Source organism: Strix uralensis, chromosome 3, assembly GCF_047716275.1.
Source record: "Strix uralensis isolate ZFMK-TIS-50842 chromosome 3, bStrUra1, whole genome shotgun sequence".
NCBI lineage: Eukaryota > Metazoa > Chordata > Aves > Strigiformes > Strigidae > Strix > Strix uralensis.
This window is the reverse complement of record NC_133974.1, coordinates 16,195,258-16,216,882: the sequence shown is the minus strand read 5'-3', so window position 1 is coordinate 16,216,882 and position 21,625 is coordinate 16,195,258. Positions and strand designations below refer to the sequence as shown.

The following is a 21,625-nucleotide window of genomic DNA, read 5'->3' as shown; positions in this document are numbered from 1 at the left end:
AAGGAGGAATTCTGCTGCAAGTGTCTGGACTGGCCTGGAAGACTTAAGAGGACACTGAATTCAATTCCACAGCAAAGGTCAAAAAAAGTCTCTCACCAAATTGCAGCAGAAATTTCCTGGGCTCTCAACAGCATAAGGAAGATGCTAATGTGCACAACTGCTAAAAGAACTCCAAATCAGAAAAAATAAGTAAGTTTTGGGTAAGCATGTCTTTTCTAGAAATCCTCCTGCCAACACCAATATTGTATTTACACAGCTGGGATGCGTTCATGTTTTGTAAGAAGTAGCATGAGATTTGGAGACAATCCAGAACCTCTCAACTTCTAAAGCTTCCTGTATGAAAAAATTTTTGCCATTCCACTGAGTCTGAGAAACATGAGGAACTTAAAATGTCATCTGTTAAAAAGTTAACTTCTTTAGGACATCACTGGTTCACTGATGATGCCCAGTCCAAACTGGAGCTCACTATAACTCTTTACAAGAAATGTGCATGCACTTCTCACATTTATAATATGATCATCACATTTTAGTATTTCTTTTAACAACAACCACAAAAAAAAGGAAAAAAAGTCTTGGGCTCACCATTTCTGGGATCCCTAAAATAGCATAAAGGATCATCCCTTTTCTGTAGATTTGTATTATGAACTTTTTGATGCTTTTTTATTGCCTGTTCTGATGAACATCAGATTCTCTTAAGACCTACAGTCCACTGGCTCAAAACCAAGATTAATTTTTTTAAGGACTAAATTAAGAGATCATGTACTGCTTTTGATTTTTTCAACTAAAGTAAATCCTGTCCCCTAAAATATAGGCAAGTAAATAATCAAAGTTAAGGTAAACAATCTATCTGCCTTCAGAGTAACAACTACAGCAGAACTAAACAGACTACTGAACCTCACTAAACAGCTGTAGTTGTTCACAGAAGTTAATATAGTCACAGTAAAGAAAACCTAACCAGACAGTACTTATAGATACAGCTGAAGAGACATTAACTTAATGATGCAAATGCAAATTAAGGACATTGCAGAGATTATACCAAGCACTGCCTAAACAATACAGAAAAAAAAAAAAAATCTAACACATTAAAGCAAATAAGCTTAAAAGGATCATCCTTGCCAACATTAATACAGAAACCTTTCAAAGGCCAGGCAAACCGTAACACACATTCATATGCAGTTTTTTTAGAATCCATTATAATTTTTCACAGGAAGAATATATTGCGTAAATTACAGCATAACATTGTTTGTCAGGGAAGATTTTAAAAGTGTAAACTACGAAGGGTACCTTTATTTTTAAGTCTCCTTTAATAATATAAAGTATTACATCCTCTTAGAAATGAAATATTCTTATACAATCTCATTAGAAAACTGTATTTGGCTGTACATGGTAAAATCTGGGAAACTAAAATGTATGACATCTTGACAAACAGCTAACAAATTTCAATCAATGTATCACATACCACTGCTGCCTTACTGTGACCTGATTTTAATGACCACTAGAGGATGCTATGAGAACAGACACAGTAAAAAAAAAAAAATACACACTGTATCTTGCCTATAAAATAATTTCATTTACAGAAAAATGTCAGTTTATGAACTGTTCCAGGGTTACCAATGTTGAAACTAGGAGTTGTCTCATAAGCTTTTCAGACATTTGGCAAAAAGAATGAACCTCTGAAATTCATAAACACACATGCTTTCAAAAACAACAAAAAGTAAGTTTACATCCTTCTTCCATGTGCCAGAACAGTTTATTATAGACAAGGTTACACTATTTAAAGTACCCTTGTATTTAAAACTAGGAGACAAGGAACAGCTTCCCAACCATGCGGACCATTTGATGAATACTCCTTTGGGTATTATAATTCATAAGAAAATAACCTCAGAATTACAGTTTTATAGATGATAAATTAATCAGTTGCATACTTACTTCATCCATTTTCATGCAAGTGCCAAAATCTGCCAGCTTCAGATGCCCATATTTATCTAGAAGCATATTGTCAGGCTTCACATCCCTGTGTATCAAGCCCATGGAGTGAATTGCATCAAGAGCAAGAACAACTTCAGCTGTATAGAACTTGGCCCATTTCTCAGGCACATCATAATTGCTCATAAGGTTTACAAGATCTCCACCTGGCATGTATTCCATTACCATGTACAAGTATTTGTCATCTTGAAAGGCACAAAATAGCTGCAACATTGAAAAAAAGGAAAAGAAAAAAGCACAATTACTTTTCAGAGACAGCTAGGAAAAAGAATAAAGCACTTTATCTTGAAGTTTCATTAAACCTGAGCATATGTTTCCAAGATTGATGAAAAGTAACTTCATTTTTTATGTTCAATCTACATTTTCTATTAATTATGACAGTACCTTGAAATTTACTGAACTTCAAAACCTCCTCAAGCAAAAAAAGATTTCCTCGTTATTTTAGTAGTATGAGCTTCTATATACCCATGTTTCTTGATATTAAAAAGTATCACTGAGTCAAAATGCAAAACATCAAATCTGAGAAAGGGAGCATCATGTATTGATTTGAAGGTAGCTCAACAGTGAACAGCATCTGAGACTGTTTCTAAATTTTATTATAAATCTTATCTCTGTACATATTTACAAAAATACTTGTCACTACTGATTTTGTCCTAAATCAACATGTATATTGAAATAAGAAAGAAAAAAAAAAGATATTCCTGAACACAACTATAACACAACACAAAGAAATTATCCTTAACAATAAAATAATGGTCTGGTATAGGTTGCAGCTAGTGTGTTTCCTAGTGGCACGACAGTGAATCTAAGGTTAGTTTCTTTAGACTCTTCAGACTCCGAGTGCTGAAGTTTTAGAGATTTCACCCAGAGATCACCAGGTCTGAAAATGGCCCACACCAGCAAAAAGCATTACTATCAATTGTCAATGACTGGTGTGAAAAAGTCTCCGAAAGCCTCTTGCTTTATTTCTCAGGGAACACTGCTCCTTTACATTAAAAACTAAAATCATTCACATCTTTAAGTTACCCACACAAAATTCAAAGACAATTGAGAAAGAGGATGTGTGAAAAGGAGGAAATCAAAAACATGGAGTTTGTGGAGATGAGGAACCATGAAAGCCAGGAATGTTATTAAGATTTGACCTTTAGATTAAAACTTATTGTATATTAGTGACAGAAGACCTATATTATAAATACGTATTTTAATATACATATATTGCCCTGTATTTGTTTTCATAAATTGATAGCATATACAATACACGATAATGCATTTGGCAATTAAATCTAAAAATCCAAAATAGTCTCTGTATTCACATGCAAAGATATTAATATAACACAATTACAAATAACAATGCTATGCCTTTATACAGCACTTTCGTTACTGCCCTCAAGAGATTTCTTTAAAAAAAAAATAATCAAAATTATCTAGAGCTCTGGTTTCACTTTTCACATAAAAAAGAAGGCACAGAGAAGCAGTGTGATCTGTCCTAGTTTCTAGCTCAGAACAGGACCTACATTTTCTTAAAACCAGCTCAATGTCCTATCCCACTGGACCACATTACCTAAATATAGCATACTAATACACTTCATCACAGAAGGCACAACTGCAACTACACTAATTCATTTGCTATTTACAAATACACACTTTTATATCTCGCTCGCTATGCCTTCCTTTGAAAATTGAGTGTCATACAATTCTCATTACTTTCAACTGCATGTGAATAATAAAAATAATTCCAGACAACTACTATCAAAAACAAAGGAGTCAAAGATTCATCTATTTGGTTAAGTATTGCTGCTGAATATAGGCAAGAACACAGAATATGCTCAGATGGGCAAAACACCTAAAGAAAAAAAAACATTGTAAAGCATTTCTTGCACACATGAAGTGCTATGGACTTTATGGACTATATGGAAAGCTTAAAGCCAGTCTTTACTTATTAAATACAAGAAGCACGGCAATATATGCAAGAGCATTTGAATGTATTAATTATTTAATAAAATGAAATACAATTTCTCTAAGCATATGCTTTCACTACTTTTTTTATTAATTGGTGTAATTTCCCAGTTACAACAAATTGCAATATTCAGTACTAATTCTTCCCAAAGGCATAATTCATATTACAAACATGATGCTGATACATGTCATGATACAGCTAGCTGCAAGAAACAGTGTTCAAGACCAGCTGAAGTTGTCAGCTCTCCATTACTGGGATATCACTTCTGAGCTGAGATGCAGTAACTGACCACTAAAAAGAAGATGGTTTCAAGCAAACCACTGCTACAACCTCCTGCCTTGCAGGAGACCAGGAGTATACACTTATCCATCTACCAAACTGCAGATGAAAAGACAGTAACTGCTTAAAGCACTCTTAATACCTATCGTCTGTGATCAAACTGACTGTATCATGAGGAAAGACTGGAAATAATGCTGACATTTGTTTCTATATAGAATTTTTCTTAGTTGGAAAGGTATACTCTCTATTCCAAATAATTATGTGGATATGTCAAAAATCTGTTTAATACTGTTTTATGACGGATTTGTAATGACTAAAATGTAAATTAATCTACTTTCTAACTCAGCCAAATACACAAAACTCAGTGAAACTGTTGTAAATATGCATTTTTCAAGAGTAAAATCTGAACCTAAACCATGATTTGAGTTCAGATGTAAAATCAAAATCAGCCTTAGACTGGGAAAAATTTATGGCTTTATTATAATTATTATTGTTTTACTCTTACATTTCTTCCTTACCTGAACCACCCACGGACTGTTGGCAAAGGCCATGATATCTCTTTCTTCCCAGAAAAAGGCCGAATCTGATCTCTTGATCATTTCAAATTTACTAAGTAGCTTCATTGCATAAACCTTCTGTGTCATTTTATGGCGAACCTGTTGGTTGAGAAAGAAGAGAAACAACTTTTTTAAAATGCCTTGTAAAAAAATTGAATACCAGCATAGTATATTTCTCCAATGTGCAAACTGCTTTCTGGGATGCAATGCCTCCAGGTCTTCATATACCCAATTTTTTATACAGTAAGGATTAGAGAACTTCCAAACCTGGAAAGAAAATTCTAACAGCTGCTCCAAAAAAGCATAGCAGGGGTGGAACAAGAAGGATGCCAAACGAAGGAAAATACACCAGAGCCTGGCCAACTGCTGCAGCTGCCGCTGCAACCCCAGAAGAGGAACTGCAGGGCCTTGAGAAGAACATGCCGCAGGAGCTCTTAGGAGGTAGCTGTTTAATTGAAGATGCAGTGGTACAAGCCTATGTTCTTCCTCCCTATGGCTATGAGCATAAAAATGACAGCTGACTCCAATAGTCTGCTTACTCAAATTGAAACTGGGGGGGGGGACGGGGGGGGGACACCCACCAAAATAAACCAAACCCAAAAAGAAACCCAACCCAAAACTCAGAATGAGAAAAGTACCATCTTTCTCTAAAGAACTGGATTGCTCTTCTTAATGTTTTCTGAGTGAACATGCCTACTTCAAATCACCCAGAACACTAAAACAAAAAATGAAATAATTCCGTTTACAGAAGAAAAAAGGAAATGTTTGTCTATTCCACCTTGAAAAGTTCCATTGTGTAAGAAGAAATAAAATGCAACTCTGCTTATATTTTCATATTGTGAACACCATCTATATCCATTGCATTCATGTCAGAAATTCTGCAAGCAGTCCACTTCAGCCTCTTCCAATTTTTATTTTTGAAATAAAAGATTGCTCCTATTTCTTAAGTAGTTCTTAGATTCACTTTAAATGGTGTAAAATTAATAACATAAACTGAAATTAAAACTTTTTTTAAAACTTCATCTGAATATGGACATGAAACAAAATCTTTAAAAGTACAGACTGTAAAGTCATTACTCTGCTAATGAAACAGCATTAGATTTATGCTAGTTTATGAAACAACTACCGAAACGACTGGCTTTTTTTAACATTCTTGAGTGTTCCTTGCAGAAATCAAGGTGAGAAGCATTCAGCTGCAAGATGTCCGAGTCAGCAGAAAAAAAGAAATTAACTGCATCTTAAGTTTCTGCATATTTTCTTCACATTAAAATAAAAAATTCAGTGGACTAATTTGTGAAATCAGAACCAAACTGTTACAGTTTTCTGGCACATTTAAAACCCTCATATTTAGTAAAATAAACCATATCCTCCAACCTCTAGGTTTTACACAATGTCCGAGTTTAATTACGCTACTTGAAAGAGTGTTTAATAGGCTCTTCTCCTGAACAACTGTAAATGTTTCAGGTCCATTATGTCTGCAGTGCAAAGCTACAGAGAGGCACCTACGTGGTCTACAGATCTGGGAGCATCAGTCTCCTCCTGAGGAGCTGTAAACACTAGTGTTGCTGAAGCCAACAAGTATGATCTCTAGAAACAGGAGAAGCATAAGGGGTGTGGGGGGAAATCCTGAAAAGAGTGAGAACGTGAAGAGAAACATTATTATTTATGAACTTACCATTCTTGAAATTGGGGCTTTTTGCTCTGAAGATATAGGTACAAAAGTTTTAGGATTAGTATCTTGCATAGTCTAACACTAACCAACAACCTTCTGTACAGCTAGATCCAAAAGAACTCCAACCATACACCAAAACAGAAACACATTATCTACATGCATTAACAACTCTATAAGCATGTATATTTTAAGACATTAACAGTTAACCAGCTAGCGAAGGTGTCCTAAAACAGGATTTTGAAAACTACCTCCTTACCATTTACTAATCCCACATGGGATTATTTACAAAGACTTGGTGGCACACCACATACTATACATAAAGTAGAGCTTTTGTAATCCTGCTCAAAACCAGAAGAAACACAAAGACCAGCGACCTCAAAAAGAGGTTTAATTGAAGATGCATTTTCTGTGGAAGTTCACATAAAGCTCTGCAATGTATTTAGTAGTTTACAATTCCTAAAAGCATTGTATACTCTTGCCTGGATGTAGTTAGTATAGCTGCCTGCATTTGTCTCCCACTACTTGGGAAAAAAGAATCTCAGGAAGTCAGCACAGCCTGAAGCAAGCTCATGCAGAGGAGAAGCGAAGTAAACAGGGGTAGGGGGACCAGCAATCACAGTCTGTGCACCTCTCTAAGGTCCAATAGGTTATTAGTTGGCTAAATTATTTCTTGAGAAAGTGTCAAGATAGGTTCACTCTCTCTACAAAAATCAAGGAACCAAAGCAACAACTAGCAGACTGGCACACCCAAAGAGTGAGTATGTCTTGGCATGCCATACAGGTGAACAGACCTATCGCTGATGTTACTCCTTGTATCGCCACCATGGCCTCCAGAGACAGCCTATTTAGCTGCTAGCCACCGTGCTCTTTACCCAGAGCTATATTTGTACATACATATATTGGCTCATATAGCAGATTATTCATGTATTAAACTGTCATGATGTTTCAATTTCTTCCAACTGTTTAAATGAACTGCCAAATTTAAACTGCAGCTCACCACAGTAACTCTCAAAATAGGTAGGAAAATCCCTTCGTGCCATCAGCACTGAGTAACATGGCCTCGTTTAACTTATGAAAATGCATTAAGAAGTAAGAATGTCCCCCTACTCTGCTTCATCAACGTAAGACTTTCAGGAAACAAGGACACACAAAACGCATCCATAATTTCTACAGCATTCGTGTCAGAAGACAATCTGTAGGCAAAGAAAATAACGTATCCATTTGAAGTTATCAGGTTGAGTACGCAGTATTGATAACAGTACTATCTCTTCCATGATTAAAGAAAATGAAGATCCTAGAGTGGAGTTGTGAAATGAACTCTTAAGGTTTGAAATAATCACAAATATCCTAATACTTAAGAAAGCTGTAAGAAATTACTACCGATAGGGTACCAAAGTTCATGTCCTGACAGATTTTCAGGTAATAGACCATGACTGCTTTATTTGCATTACTAGAGAAGCTACATCAACAGTGGCTGGGGAACTAAACCTAATAAACAAAGCACTTAATGGAAAAAACTAAACCAGCACCTGTTTACATACGCCATGACAACCGCTTGTTTGCAAAACTAAGAAATCACATAGTAAGGACTATCACCCAGACCATCCTTTACTACCCAAATACATAAAAGAGTTGGCCTTGCTTTAGTTTTCTATTCCAGTACATGATCAAGTCAATCTGCTGTGTCACTGCAATGTTACAGTAGTTCGTGATTAGACCTGGCAGAAGGAACTAAGGCTATGTTTCAATTTCAAATCAAGAGGATTTTTCGAGTGAAAACAAACAAGAGGCACTCAGGATGAGCTTTCATAAATTACTGTTTCTGCATAAACCACAAGTAACATATTAAGGACCATAATTCAATTTTTCTGTCTGCCCTAGACACCAGTCACGTTTATCCACAGCACTGCATAAGAGAAGAAGTGATCTGGCAGCTGGCAATTATTTTCTTAGCTTTCCCCATTACTACAGACCCAGCAAAGTCAGAGGCCAGAGCTCAAGAATAGAGTTTAATACTTCTGGAGTTATAAGTAAATTGTTTTTCCAAAGACAGATGCTCAGACCAGAGTCATCTGATCTCTCTTTACTGGACTGAATTTTTTAATTTTTCTAGGGGAGGAAGGGGGGAAAAGTGAGGCTTTTAAAAAAAAAATCTCACTAAGATACAACAGCAGCGAATGTGTTTTGCTTTCTTGCTAGAATCTGGAAAGCTGATCTCTCCACACCACTTCTTTCACAAGAAAATGCTGTACTGGAGCAGAAAGCTTGGGGGAAACAAAATTAAATGAAGGAGGTCATAGCTGACTATTTTATGCTGTATATTAACATAATTTTTTGGCTTGTTATATTTACTACAAAAGTTTAACAAATATTTGTGCTGCAAATATTTACACACAACAGCACACACTGATAACATGACATTCATGAATTTAACTTATGTACTTAATCATGTTTTATTTATGGTTCTTTCTGCGTTTAGCCCCCACTGAAGCAAATTTCTATTTTGATCACAGAACATGTTGCAAAATACTTTGATTACTGCAAATCCATCATCTGCAACTGTGGTGTTAACATTTTGAATGGAGTAGAAATAGATATAGCTTAGCTCAATAGTTTAAACTTGTATCATACCTTGTGAGGCAAAAAATTTAGGTATGTATGCCCTCATCACCAGCTAATATTAGTTCAGATCTACAGTTGTATTTATTAACCCACTGCTTTTTAGCTGTAAGACTGCATAATATTACGATTTCTACTTATATTTTCACATTCCAGAAGAAGAATGTTCTTTTAAGTTAACATGAAGTACAGAAGAGCTCTGTACGAACACACAGAAGTTCCCTTCCAGTACCAAGCATTCTTAGCTTTTTTTATTTTGGGACTTGAAGGGCTTATTTAAAGAATTTTAAAAACCAATAACAATAAAAAACCAAAAACCATCATTATATGACCAAGTTACTATGCATTCTACCATTATAATGATGAGGCAAATGAGAGGTAGTTTGTCTTCAGACCCCTCAAACTACCTAACTGCAGTACGTACACTGTGAAAAATCACCTCTACTTTAGAATTTAAATTGTTCATAACAGTGAATCAAGAAAAAAAGTTTCCATTCTAAGCGAGAAGAAATTAATGTTATATTTTAAATGAAATGTTAAAAAGAAAATGAAAAATTATTTAGAAAAACCCTTAAGTTCTTAGAAATATACGTATGAAAATAATGTATTTTGATTTTTGAAGCACATTAAAAATACAATTCTCTTGGATGCTTCCAGCAAATATATCAGTGAGACATTGAAAAAATGCGCATGACTTCTGTTATTAGCATCTTCTCTTTTTCAGAGGAACTCTGCTCCTTACAACTTGATTATTCACTGACTTCCCATGCAAGTGCATGAAAAAGGAGCATCTCTATTAGCTACTCTAAGTGGATATATATATATAATGAAAAAAAGTGTTATGAAAGACTTTAAAACAACCATTTGACGTGACTGTCAGTGAAAAGACAAAGAGTAGACCGCCTTCTTACAAAGCTCCCTGCAGCAGCCCCTTCTCAAATGAGTAAGGTTCTGCGGAAGGTTTTGGTATTGTTTTTAATCTCTTGCCAGCAAGGATATAAAAGCATATGAAGACACACATTAATTCTTTGAAGTCTTGTTCAAAAATGGGGATCTTTGGAAATACTCCTCTCCATACTTCATAAATTCTTCTGGATAAAAACAAAGTGCAAGCGATGCAGAAAGAAACAGGGAAGAGGGAGCTATGTTCTCACATCACCACACTTGGATTTAGTTGCCTTAAAAAACTACATAAATGAATAAAAATTGCTGATTAAATGTTAACTGCTACCTGAATTACATCTGAATTTCCAAATTACCCATGAGTTGGGCAAATAGTGTTAGGCTAGTCGCAGGCGTTTTTTCCCCCTGAGTTCCAACCAATTTCACCAATACTAATATGGAAAACACATAAAGTTATAAATTGATAATAAATTTATTGCCGTTACACTCTGTGTACCTTCTATAAGCACTTCAGAGACAAGATCTTGACACATTCCTTAACAAAACTCCAAAACATCTTTGTATTTTCCAGAATTGCTTTACATTACAAGACAGTATGATTTTCCCAGCTTCCTAGTGCAGAATTAGCACAGAACAGTAAAAGATCAGTTCCATGTCAAAAGGCACAAGCAAAAAGGTAATTTTTGTTACCTTATGGTAACAAGATAACAAGCTTCAATTGCTGCAAATTAGTTGATCCCCCTTCCATTGACTTGCTTCACATCGTTCTTCCTCTAAAAATGCTTACACAGAAAATTATCATGGATCAGCTGATGTACAGTTATCTGTTAGCTCATAACTTGTCCCTGGTGTTTGTATTCTCAATTCTATTTGGTGCTTACACCCATAGCTTATTTCAAAACTGACATATTAATCTGTTTTATACATATGCTCACATTTTTGTGCTATTTATCACACAGTATGACTTGGAAGTCCTGGAAAAAACAAAATTAAATTAAAAGCAGACTATGCACGATATACTAAGTTATTTTCTGTATTGTGATTGTATTTTATTTTTAAAAATAGAATTTTCCTGCAATATAAATTTAAAAAGTAATCCCATTCTTACATTAGATGTTATATAGGACACAATGCTGAGTGGACAATACTAAGAAAAAAGTCTTTTAAAAGTTCTTACATCAGTCATATCAGTTAAATACAATGCAAGCACCTCAACTATAAGAGCAAAACAAAAGTTACCTGTTGCACTATCAGCTTGCTCTTTCATAGGAAGGCTTCAGATTTTATTATACAGTGATGCTTGCAGGCAAAGAAATTTAGAATTGCCATGAAGTTGCTTTTTCCATTTTGATCAAAGGATAGCAAACAGTTTCACAAGTCCTTCCCTCCCAATCCAATGTTTTAAACTCTAGTGTACTGTTTACTATGCACAGAAATGACCTCATGATACAACGAAAATAACACTTACTCTTTATAAGAATGCACTTATAAAGCATGCGAGACTGGGAAGGTTTTGGTTAGAGCCGTAAATCTGTCTAATCATTAAATCATTACACTCTTACCAGCTGCACTTCTCCAAAAGCCCCTCTTCCAATCACCTTAACAACATCATAGTCTTCAGCTTTCATTTGTAAAGCTCGGATTTTTTCCACAATCTTCTCATCTAAAACAAATCAAATAGAAGTTGGATAATGCATGTATCAACAGAATACAAGAATTTTCACTAACGTTTTTCATTTAGAGTCAAAATAAGCTATTTTTATTTAAATATTTAGAGCCTTCTTGCTAATTCTTGAAATCTGCAGTCACTATTAATATCCCCTTTCATTTTTGCCTGGAAACCATTAACCATCTACCTTTAGCTATAACAACTGAAATATCTTTTGGATTTTGCTGACTCTCATTTCACACCTCTAATTATCATTCACAAGCTTACAGGAAGACTCCAGTAAGGAACAGAACCCGAGATGCCTATCTTGAATTTTCAAGAAAATTCGTTGCCACCCACTGTGCTGCCAGGATCCACCAACACTCCACTGATAATGCAGGAGTGTGAAAGTACCTGGTACACGCAAAAGCACTGCAGGTGCAACCTGCTCCTACACACTTGGAGGGTTCAACAGCAGTCAAACGGCAACAAATAGAACTCAGTAACCTTTGTGTACAACTTCAGATCATGCAAGGGTATGACTTCAGATCCACTCCTTTCATATGAAATACTAATTCAAGTTTATGTATGTCTGTGTTGCTAACCATCTCAAAATGCTTTTTAGTCTTCACTGCATATGTAGTTCTACACTTTTTAAAACTAGGTCTACAATGCTCTGGTTCAAGTATCCTCTGGTGCAATATTCTGCAGATAAGGTCTGTCTTTCAGTATTTTCTGTTGGCAGTTGTAAGAATCTGTAAGGGAAACCGGTGAAATTCAACCTCTGAAAATTCTAAAAACACTGCAAGGTCCTAGACTCTTTAATTTTGTAAATGTAGCATGCTAGTGAATGCATTTCCTGGCTAAATGCATTTTTAAAATCTATTCTTTTTACAAGGACCAAAGATAATCAGAGCAATGAATGGAATCCATGACACTGGAGGTAATCTTTCTTCAGTGTGACAACCTTTGACACTGCCCCCCCCCCCCCATGCTTAGAGGAAGAACAAAACAAAACAAAACAGGTTGGTTCTAGCAAGACCTCTACCCAGGGAAAAGCATGAAATTGTATGAAAAGCTGTCAATGCTTATATTCAGAGAGGAGTAGAGGTATATATTTTGAGATCTCTGTTTAGGGTCAAAGACCATGGAATCTGATCCCAGGAAAGGGGATCTCTGCTCTGAATACAGGAAAAAAAAAGGATCAGAGATATAGTTAATTCAGTACGACATTAAAGATGACATTGTCAGCAGGGAGTTAATGATAACGAACAACTTGTAAATAGTTTAACCATTCCTACATATTCATGAAGAGCAACCTGGCAATCCAAGAGATGCCTGACCATCAAGAACATTTCTTTTGACCCAAGTGAGCAACAGGCCGAGTCAGGAAGGCACTCTGATCTATTACTCACAAACAAAAAAGAACTGACCAGGGATAACAAAGTATGTGGCAGCCTTGGCTGAAGCAACCATGAGATGGTGGAATTTAAGACCCTGAGAGAACTGAGGAAGGAAAATAGCAGACCTTGGACTTCAGGAAAACAGACTATGGCTTGTTCAGGGAACTCACAGGCAGGATCCTGTGGGAAGCTGCTGTGGACGGTAGAAGAGTGGGTTGATCTTCAAAGATGACAAGTTCGTAGCAGAAGAACAGTCTGTTCTAGTTAGTTAGAAATCGAGCAGGCATGGCAGAGAGCCACTTTGGCTGAATGGGCAACCACTGCCTCAACTAAAGCACAAAAAGCAAAGGTTTTGGAACATGGAAGCAGGGATGGGCTACCCAGCAGGAATCTCCCAAGCATCCAAGGATGGAATTCGGAAAGCCAAGCACAGCTGGAATTGAAACTAGCCAGGGTTATGAAAGGAAGCAAGAGCCTTTATAAATACACTGGCAATGAAAGAAAGAATGAGGCAAATGTGGGCCCGCTGCTCTCAGTGGGGTTGGGGATCTAGTGCCAAAGGACATGGAGAAGATCAAGGTACTCACTGCCTTTTTTGCCTCAGACTTCGCTGGCAAGCTTGGCTCACAGGCCTCCCAGCTCCCTGAAGCTAAGAGCAGTATGGGGCAGTGAAGTATTGCAGTAGAGGAAGTCAGAATTAAGGACCAATAAAGCAAACTTGACATACACCAGACATTGAGATGACACAGGATGCATGTGAGTATGCTGAAGGAGCCAGTCAACAGCATTACCAGGCTGTTCTCTATCACCTTTGAAAGGTCCTGGCAACTTCAGGAGGCTCCTGATGACTAGTAAAGGGCAAATGTCATGTCTGTGTTCTAGAAGGGCACCAAGAGGGATCCAGAAATCTGGAACAGCAGCCTAACCTCACTGCTCATGATGATCACAGAGCAAATCCTTCTGGAATCCACTTCCAAGCACTTGACGGATGAGAAAGCATGGGAATAGCCAGAATGGATCTAAAAAGGACAAACTATGTTTGATTAACCTGATTGCCTTCCATGACGATATGTCTATCTTGGTAGACAAGGGGAAAGCAGTGCACATTTCCATTCCTTGACTGGAGCATGACTTTCAACAGAACATCTCAAAGTATCTTTGCAGCCAAACCAGGCCATCATGGATTGCACAGAGAAATTACAAGGTGGGTGGAAAACTTGCTAGTCACGGTCAGTGGTTCAAAGTTGATACATGGGAGGGCAGGGCTGCTCCTAAGAGGGACCCAGACAGCATGGGTAAATGAGTTGACAGGAACCTCACAAAGTTCAACAAATGCAAATGCAGAGTCCTATAGCTGGGATGGAATGACACCACACAACAGTACAGGACGGCACTCACCGGCTAGAAGGCACCTTGAGAAAGAGGACTTCAAGAGCCCTGGTGGACAACAAGATGAACAAACTGGAACAAGCAGCAAACCTTTGCACTGACTGCATACAAGGCTGCATTGGTAAATGCATAACCAGTAGGTTGAGGGAAGTGAATTTTCCCCTCCGTTTGTCACTTAAGACCACATCTGGAATGCAATGTCTAGCTTTGAGTTCCTCAGTGCAAGAAAAATATCAAAACATTCCCTAGCTTAATGGAAGGCCACCAAGATGCTTAGAGGGTGAGGCCACATTATCCTCATAGAGAAGTTGAGAGAACTGGAATTGTTCAGCTTAGGGAAGTCTAAATGGTTGGCCTCAACAGAAGTTGAACAGAGGTTTCACTTCTAAGGTGCACTTCTAAGGACAAGAGGCAACACACAAGTTGGAACATCAGAAATCCTACTGTGTAGGAAAGAATCCCTAGAATTGGGGACTGTCCAGTGGAGCTGCAAAACCTCTGTCTTTGGAAATTTTCAAAATTCAACTGCACAAGGACCTGAACAACCTGATCTAATATCAAAACTGGTTTGGTTTTGAGCAGAGAGTTGGACTAGCTGACCTCCAGAGGTCTTTCCTAACCTGTGGAACACAAAATGCAACTAAAAATTTCTTCTGAGGAAAAGATTGGGTGTGAAGGGGAAGGGGAGAGATAAGAAAAAAAAAAAAAAAAAAAAAAAAAAAAGAGTCCGCTAGTAAGGTTGTAAGGACAGGGGCAACTAAAAATCTCAAAAGGAGAAAAATGTGCTACATTTGGTGTACCAATACGACTGTGAAGTAATCCGGAGTGTGAACAGGAAAAGGAGTTGAGATAATTCTGAAGCTGTTTTTTACAGTGAATCATGGAAGTTTAGACAGGAAGCATAGGACAGCACAGTGCTTCACTCACACCAAGTTTATTATTTCGTTCATGATGTGAACTAATTTTGCAGTTTGAGAAGGGAAGAGTGTGCTTGAAGCTTACTTAATTGCAGATCATAAACTCTGGCACAAGACAAGGAGGACAAATGCAAATTCACAGGACGCAGCAGCAGAGAAGGAGTATCAGCAAATTTCATATCAGAGAGAATGTGCAGTTACATGTTTGAACACAATGTTATATCTCACAAGGGAGGGGAATCATGTGAATTTATTTTCAAATGTTTCTGTTTCAAATGTTTTCAGATGTGAAATGAGATGGCAGGGATTTAAACATGTTGAAAGACTAGGGTGTAGTTTTACATAGCTCCATTATTATTGGTCAGAAATTCACAGCAATACTGCTGTGTTCAAAATATAATACAGACATTACAAAAAATTATTAATACAGCTGCAGTGAAACTGTTTAAGTATTAAATACTGCAGCTAAGCAATGGAAAACCCAACAGTATATGAAGTAAGGAAATGAGATACCAACTGCAGAGTTACCAGTTTTATCATCCCTGTGAAATGCTGAGGATGGAGAAATCCCACCTGCTCTACTAAAAGATGAATAGGATATAGTTCAGTTGGAAGGGACCAACAATGATCATCTAGTCCAAGTGTGTGACCAATTCAGGGCTGATCAAAAGTTAAAGCATTGTCCAAATGCCTCTTAAACACTGACAGGCTTAGGGCATCAACCACCTCTCTAGGAAGCCTGTTCCAGTGTTTGACCACCCTCTTGGTAAAGAAATGCTTCCTAATGTCCAGTCTAAACCTCCCCTGGCACAGCTTTGAACCATTCCCACATGTCCTGTCACTGGATACCAGGGAGAAGAGATCAGCACCTCCCTCTCCATGTCCTCTCCTGAGAAAGCTGTAGAAAGCAATGAGGTTGACCCTCCTAACTCCTTTAACAAAGATTTAATAATCTTAGTTAAAAATAATAATCAACCACCTAGGGATGCAGGTGTTACGGAGATATCAGTTATACAGATGGACTGTCTATTCTGTCCAGATATGGAACAGATAATCCAAGCATGGAACTAACTTGAAACAAAAAACGGGCTGCAAGAAGGCAAGCTCAGAGAAACTCTAAAGCAATGTCATAATTGCAACATACTGGATCATATGAATTCATTCATGTATCACATAACAAGCTCTAATTCAAGGTGCAGGAGACCCTTCCAACACTATCCTTTTAGAAGAGGACTGAATTTTCAGAAGGTTTCACACAGATGAGTTTGTACATTTGTGGTACCTGTATCCACAGATATCTTACAGCCTCATTTGCAACAGCACAAAGCTCAGCAGAAGAAAAATGTTAAGTTTAAAGGAAGACATTAGATGGACTCCCCAGCCCTAGAATATAACGGAATCAAAAATATTGTAACGTTTGAGTAAAAGTCCTAAAATGTGAGAACGTCATCACCTATGACTCACGTTTCTTCTTTAACACAGGAAGGACCAGGAATGCTGGATAGCAAGAGTGTTTAAAGACAGCTTTTGATTTACTACTTGAAAATGGCACTATAACCTTTAAACAAATGAAGCTTCACTTTCCGAAAGGGCAGAGTGTTTGGATCAGTCACTGACAGCTGGCAGCAAGAATGTGGCTGAAGGTTACAAGTGCTTGTGAAAATGGAATAAATACGTGACTACAAGAGTAAAGGGGGGTGGGGAGGAAGAGAAAGCCACGTTTTTCTTCTGTTTAAGGAAAAAAAAAAATGTTCATATCCAGGTTATTTTCTTAAAAGTTAAAAAGAACATGTATCAGGCCGTTCTGGGGTGTGTATATAGGAGGAATAAAAATGCAAGGGAGTGCAATTTTATCCCCACAGACCAGACACAGTCAGTCAATGAGTGCTGCTATGGAGTACATTAAGTCAAAAGTTGCTGCCCTAGGCAAAAGTCTAGCCAGAAGTTAAACTGAAGTACAGCCAGGAAGTGCTGCAATCCCACACCCGCCCAAAACCAAACAAAAAGCACAACAGGAAGACTGAAGTAATTAGGACTGCATACATAATATCTGTTCAAAGGTGTGTGAGGAACAAGAAGCTGCTGGAGACCTTGCAGAAGCAGCAGAAACTAGAAGGCATAGCTTCAGACTAGCTAGTGTTTCCCCCTCCAGAAAAAAGAAAGGGGACACGAGAAGTATTTTGTCTTACATAGACGAAAGGAGCGGAAGACAGGGAAACGGAAAGCAGCAGTCCTCTGACTTGCAGAGGACACATCCCTGACTTAATGAAAGTAAGCCTCATGGCAGAACTGAATTGCTTTGTATCTACGAAGTACCCAAATGGAAAAGTGGTTAATAACACTGACATGTGACTTGTTTATACATCTAAGACATTCTGTCTTAAACACTGTGCTCTAATTCATGCTCTGCTTGGGAAAAGTTGCTTATTTGATACCTCTCCCATTGCTACTCTTACCAGAACAATATCATTAAGAATGGAACCAGAGCCCAGCCTGCTGAGGCGACTGCAGAGACCTGGCAAGGAGTGGCCTTAAAGAAGCCAAGAGAAAACCAGAGGGGCAATTAGCTCCTTAACTCAATGTGAGTTCTACAGTGCACTAAACTTCTAAGATTCTTCTTGGCATCTGACATTTCATCTGTGTCACAGACAGGAAGTATGGAGCACAGAGAATTACATTAATGATAGGCATTAACACTACACTAGATAACGCATTTCTGTTGGTAAACACATGGCTGGAATATGATTCAGCAACTTCAAGCAACATAACAAAATGTAAGGGAGGGAACCAGAACTGTTACTTTTGCAAGAAATTAATCCTAGCAGATAAAACTTCAAGGTAAGCAGCATCTGATTGGAGAGGAAAATGGTAAAAGCCACTTTCCAGAAAGTTTATTCAGGGGGTTCACAAAGCTGCTGCATGAGTGACACACCTGTACTAAAAGTTCCTTCTACTGTAAACATGTCTATTGCCATCTAGAAGTTTGCCAACCTCCAGAACATCAGCAAATAATTTTAAAAATAGAGGTTTCCAATTTTTCAGTGATGCTGGATAATGCATAGGAAGTCACTGATCCATTTAGCGAGTCAAGGCTTTTGGATTGTACCAGGCCTGTTGATAGTAGCACTCCTGCTGCTGCTATTTGAACTTCCTCAAAATCCATTCTTCATGACCTTCTATTCCTGATGGTAAGATTATATATGATTAAATATTTTTAACTGTTGTTTAAAACTGTTGCTTAATTATTTAACTTTCTGCTCCCAAAAGTTGAAGCAGCTAACAGGCTATGTAGTACCTGCATGGGACACCACCAAAAAAGGCACAAGTCACTAAGACATGATTCAACACTCAGCAAATCTCAGACGGCTGAAGAAGTGACTTGGAAGAATTTATTCAACCTGTTGTCATAGCCTAGATGACTTAAGAGGAAAAGAAAAGACCAAGAAAGATTTGTTACATCAAGCCCACGCTGGAAAGCTCAAGCTTCTTTTCAGTCCTATGAATACTCCAAAAATGTAGCAATTTAATCAGACTCCTAACAGTTGATTAAAGCAATACAGAAGACTGAAAATAAATGGTTGTATTATATGAGATACTTATGTGCCTCTGCTTTGATTCAGTGCCTTAGAGAAAGTGGTAAGAAATCAGAATAGTAAGGGAAACCAGGAAATGAAAAAATTTCTTGCATATTAAACACATGAAGAGGCTGCTTCTGCGAAGTGGTCACAGAAACAGGATATAGTAAACTCCTATTGTAGGCAATTAATAAATTCTAGCTTTGTGAAATGAGTTAAAACATTTGAATTTCAGCTTGAAACTATGAGTTGAGCTGAAAATCATTTAATGTCTCATCTGAGATTTAATTTAAAAATGAAATAGTTTACAATAGACTATTAATAAAACATTAACCTGATTAATAATGACTTGCAGTAGGTCTGAAGTAGGATGTATTCAAACCCCTGGGAATATGGTAGAAGAAAAATTTTCCATCTCAAGGTGTTATTGTGGAAAAATTGTGACCAAATTGACTGAAAGTGTGATGATTATTGCAGTGTTCTCCACCATTTTTTTGTGTGGAAAAAAAATGTTTGTGTAATATGGATTAAAACAATCATAAGCAACAACTCCACCCCAGCTGCCTCCCTTTGCTCTTTTCTCTACAGAGTGCTAACTCACAACATGGCCCCGCCACCTCTCCACGGTTGCCTCAGGAAGCCTTGAGAAGGGATGCAGGCTCCAGGCTCCCAGCACAGACAGCCTATCAGTTTGTCACAACCTTTCGACATTGACATTTTGACATCATCTAGGCATCTGCTACAGCTACTGCTGAGAAAAATCGGAAGAGACAAGAACTCGCTGTTCCCTAACCTAAGAGAGCAACAACTTACTGTTGCATAAATTCTTAATACAATTCTCACTCTTCCTCCCAGTCCAAGGTAGCAAATGGCTTCAGCAGGCCTGTGTACACTCTTCCTTTCCACTGATACTTGCTACCCTCAGAACAATTTCCAAAAAGACATGAGCTATGGGTTCAGCAACTTGAAATTGCATAAAATGGTGATGCCGGTAAGAACTCAACTGTCGTGTTTTTTCCTGCACCTGAGCAGCTCCCTTTGTGCTGGCATAAATACCAGTGAAGTGAAATGAAAATCAGAAACTGGTCTTTGCTTTTCTTTTGCCTGACTAGTTTTAACAAAAAGAAATAAACAAACCAACCACTCCACTCTGCATTAATTCTGCTCAGTTCACCAATTTGGTTCACAAACCACACAAACACCTGTGTCAGAAAGGACTGAAACAAATCGCTGTAGCAGGACTGATTCTTTCAGTTGCAATGCCAAAATATTAGCGGCTTCAAATGTTTACAAAATTCTCATTTCAGAAACACTTTTTTTAAAAAAGCATAAATCACAGAAGATACGCAGCACTATTTTTCATTCTCTCCCAAGCAGTATGGAAGCAGGAGAGAAGTTACATGGGTGATTCTTAAGAGATGCATGGCCTTACAATGTGTGAGCCAAAACAGCCAGCTCTTACATGCTTTTTTGAAGTCCAGCAGGTAAGGATAAAGTGCACCCCTCAAAACTCTTAACTACTGTGAATTTTTTTGAAACTCATCTCAGAATTTTCTTTAACTAATACCTTGCTATTTCAATTATAAACTGTCAGCAGATTTTTAAAAAAAGGCAATAATAAAATTGTGATGAAAGGATATTTTTAGGTTTCTGCCATTGCTGGTAGCCTGCAGGCCGCATTAGACGCTTGATATTTACTATAACAATGGGAAAGAACCTAGAGTAGGAGAACAAGCAACAGCCTTTGGAAGAGGGAAGACAGCAAGAATGTTCAGGGGCTGCAGGAAAAAAAAAAAACAAACCACCAAACCACAACCACCAAACCTGTTCCCAAGGTTAAATTGTTTTCCCATAGTTGCTATTTTTAATAGCCAGAAGATATTGCTCTTCTGATTACAAAAAGGTTTCTAATTTTGTCTTACTGCAAAAATAGTATTGTAATGTAAAGGGGAATCTGAACAGCTCATAAAAGTTACTGATACTGTCATTTATGTCACTTTCATATTTGCTGTAGATAGGGCTTTTCCCTCCCATCACACATACAAAGCACAGATGAATTCCTCTGAACTCAAACTACAAAAAAATCCCAAGATATGCTTCTCCTTCTTAATCTGCTGTTTCTTTTTTATTCTGTTTTCAGTGACTTCTCCAAATGAGACTTCACTGCCAACTGTAAGGCTGTATGTGCAGCTATGGGGCTCTGCTAAACCTCACAGAGAGGCACTGAATTCCAAACATAAGAACTCACCACAGATGACTGTACACCAGCCACCATTTAACTGAGGAGCATGAGTAGATATTAAAGAGTCCCAGAGCAACGGAGAGCAGACACATGTAGCTCTTACCAGTAAAGAATCAAAAGAGGAGTTGCTAATAAGACCACATCTGCAGTAAGCTCAACATATGCAATAGAAAATGTTTTTTTTTAAAAAAATACATCTCAAAATAAGCTTACTACAAAGCATAGTTGTTCCAGGAAGGCTTATTCACTGCAACTTACATTTTAGAGCAAATAATCCACTATTTTTACAAGAAAAAAAAAGTTGTTTATATACAGCTACTCTGATGTAACAGTCTTCCATTTTCATACATTCCATAAACTCCAAGATCCTGTCTAAAATTAATTTGGGGAGAATCACAAACATTTACACAAAGGTTCAAAAATGCACCAACAGATATTAAGGTATAATAATTCAGTTTTAAAAATCAACAGCAGGCTT

The 21,625-nt window shown here is 37.4% G+C and overlaps 1 protein-coding gene across 3 annotated transcripts in view; it reads right to left on the bottom strand.

Annotated features, from left to right (window-relative positions):
- ROCK2 (Rho associated coiled-coil containing protein kinase 2) overlaps positions 1–21,625 on the bottom strand; it is a 101,148-nt gene that overhangs the window by 35,750 nt on the left and 43,773 nt on the right. For all 3 annotated transcript variants that reach the window (XR_012628006.1, XM_074861553.1, XM_074861552.1), the window contains exons 3-5: positions 11,536–11,636; positions 4,741–4,878; positions 1,930–2,190 (exon numbers count right to left, since the gene is read on the bottom strand). Coding sequence is in view for 2 of the 3 variants with exons in the window: in XM_074861553.1 (XP_074717654.1) it covers positions 1,930–2,190; positions 4,741–4,878; positions 11,536–11,636 (500 nt within the window). In the remaining variant the exon portion in view is untranslated. The remainder of the gene's footprint in view (positions 1–1,929; positions 2,191–4,740; positions 4,879–11,535; positions 11,637–21,625) is intronic.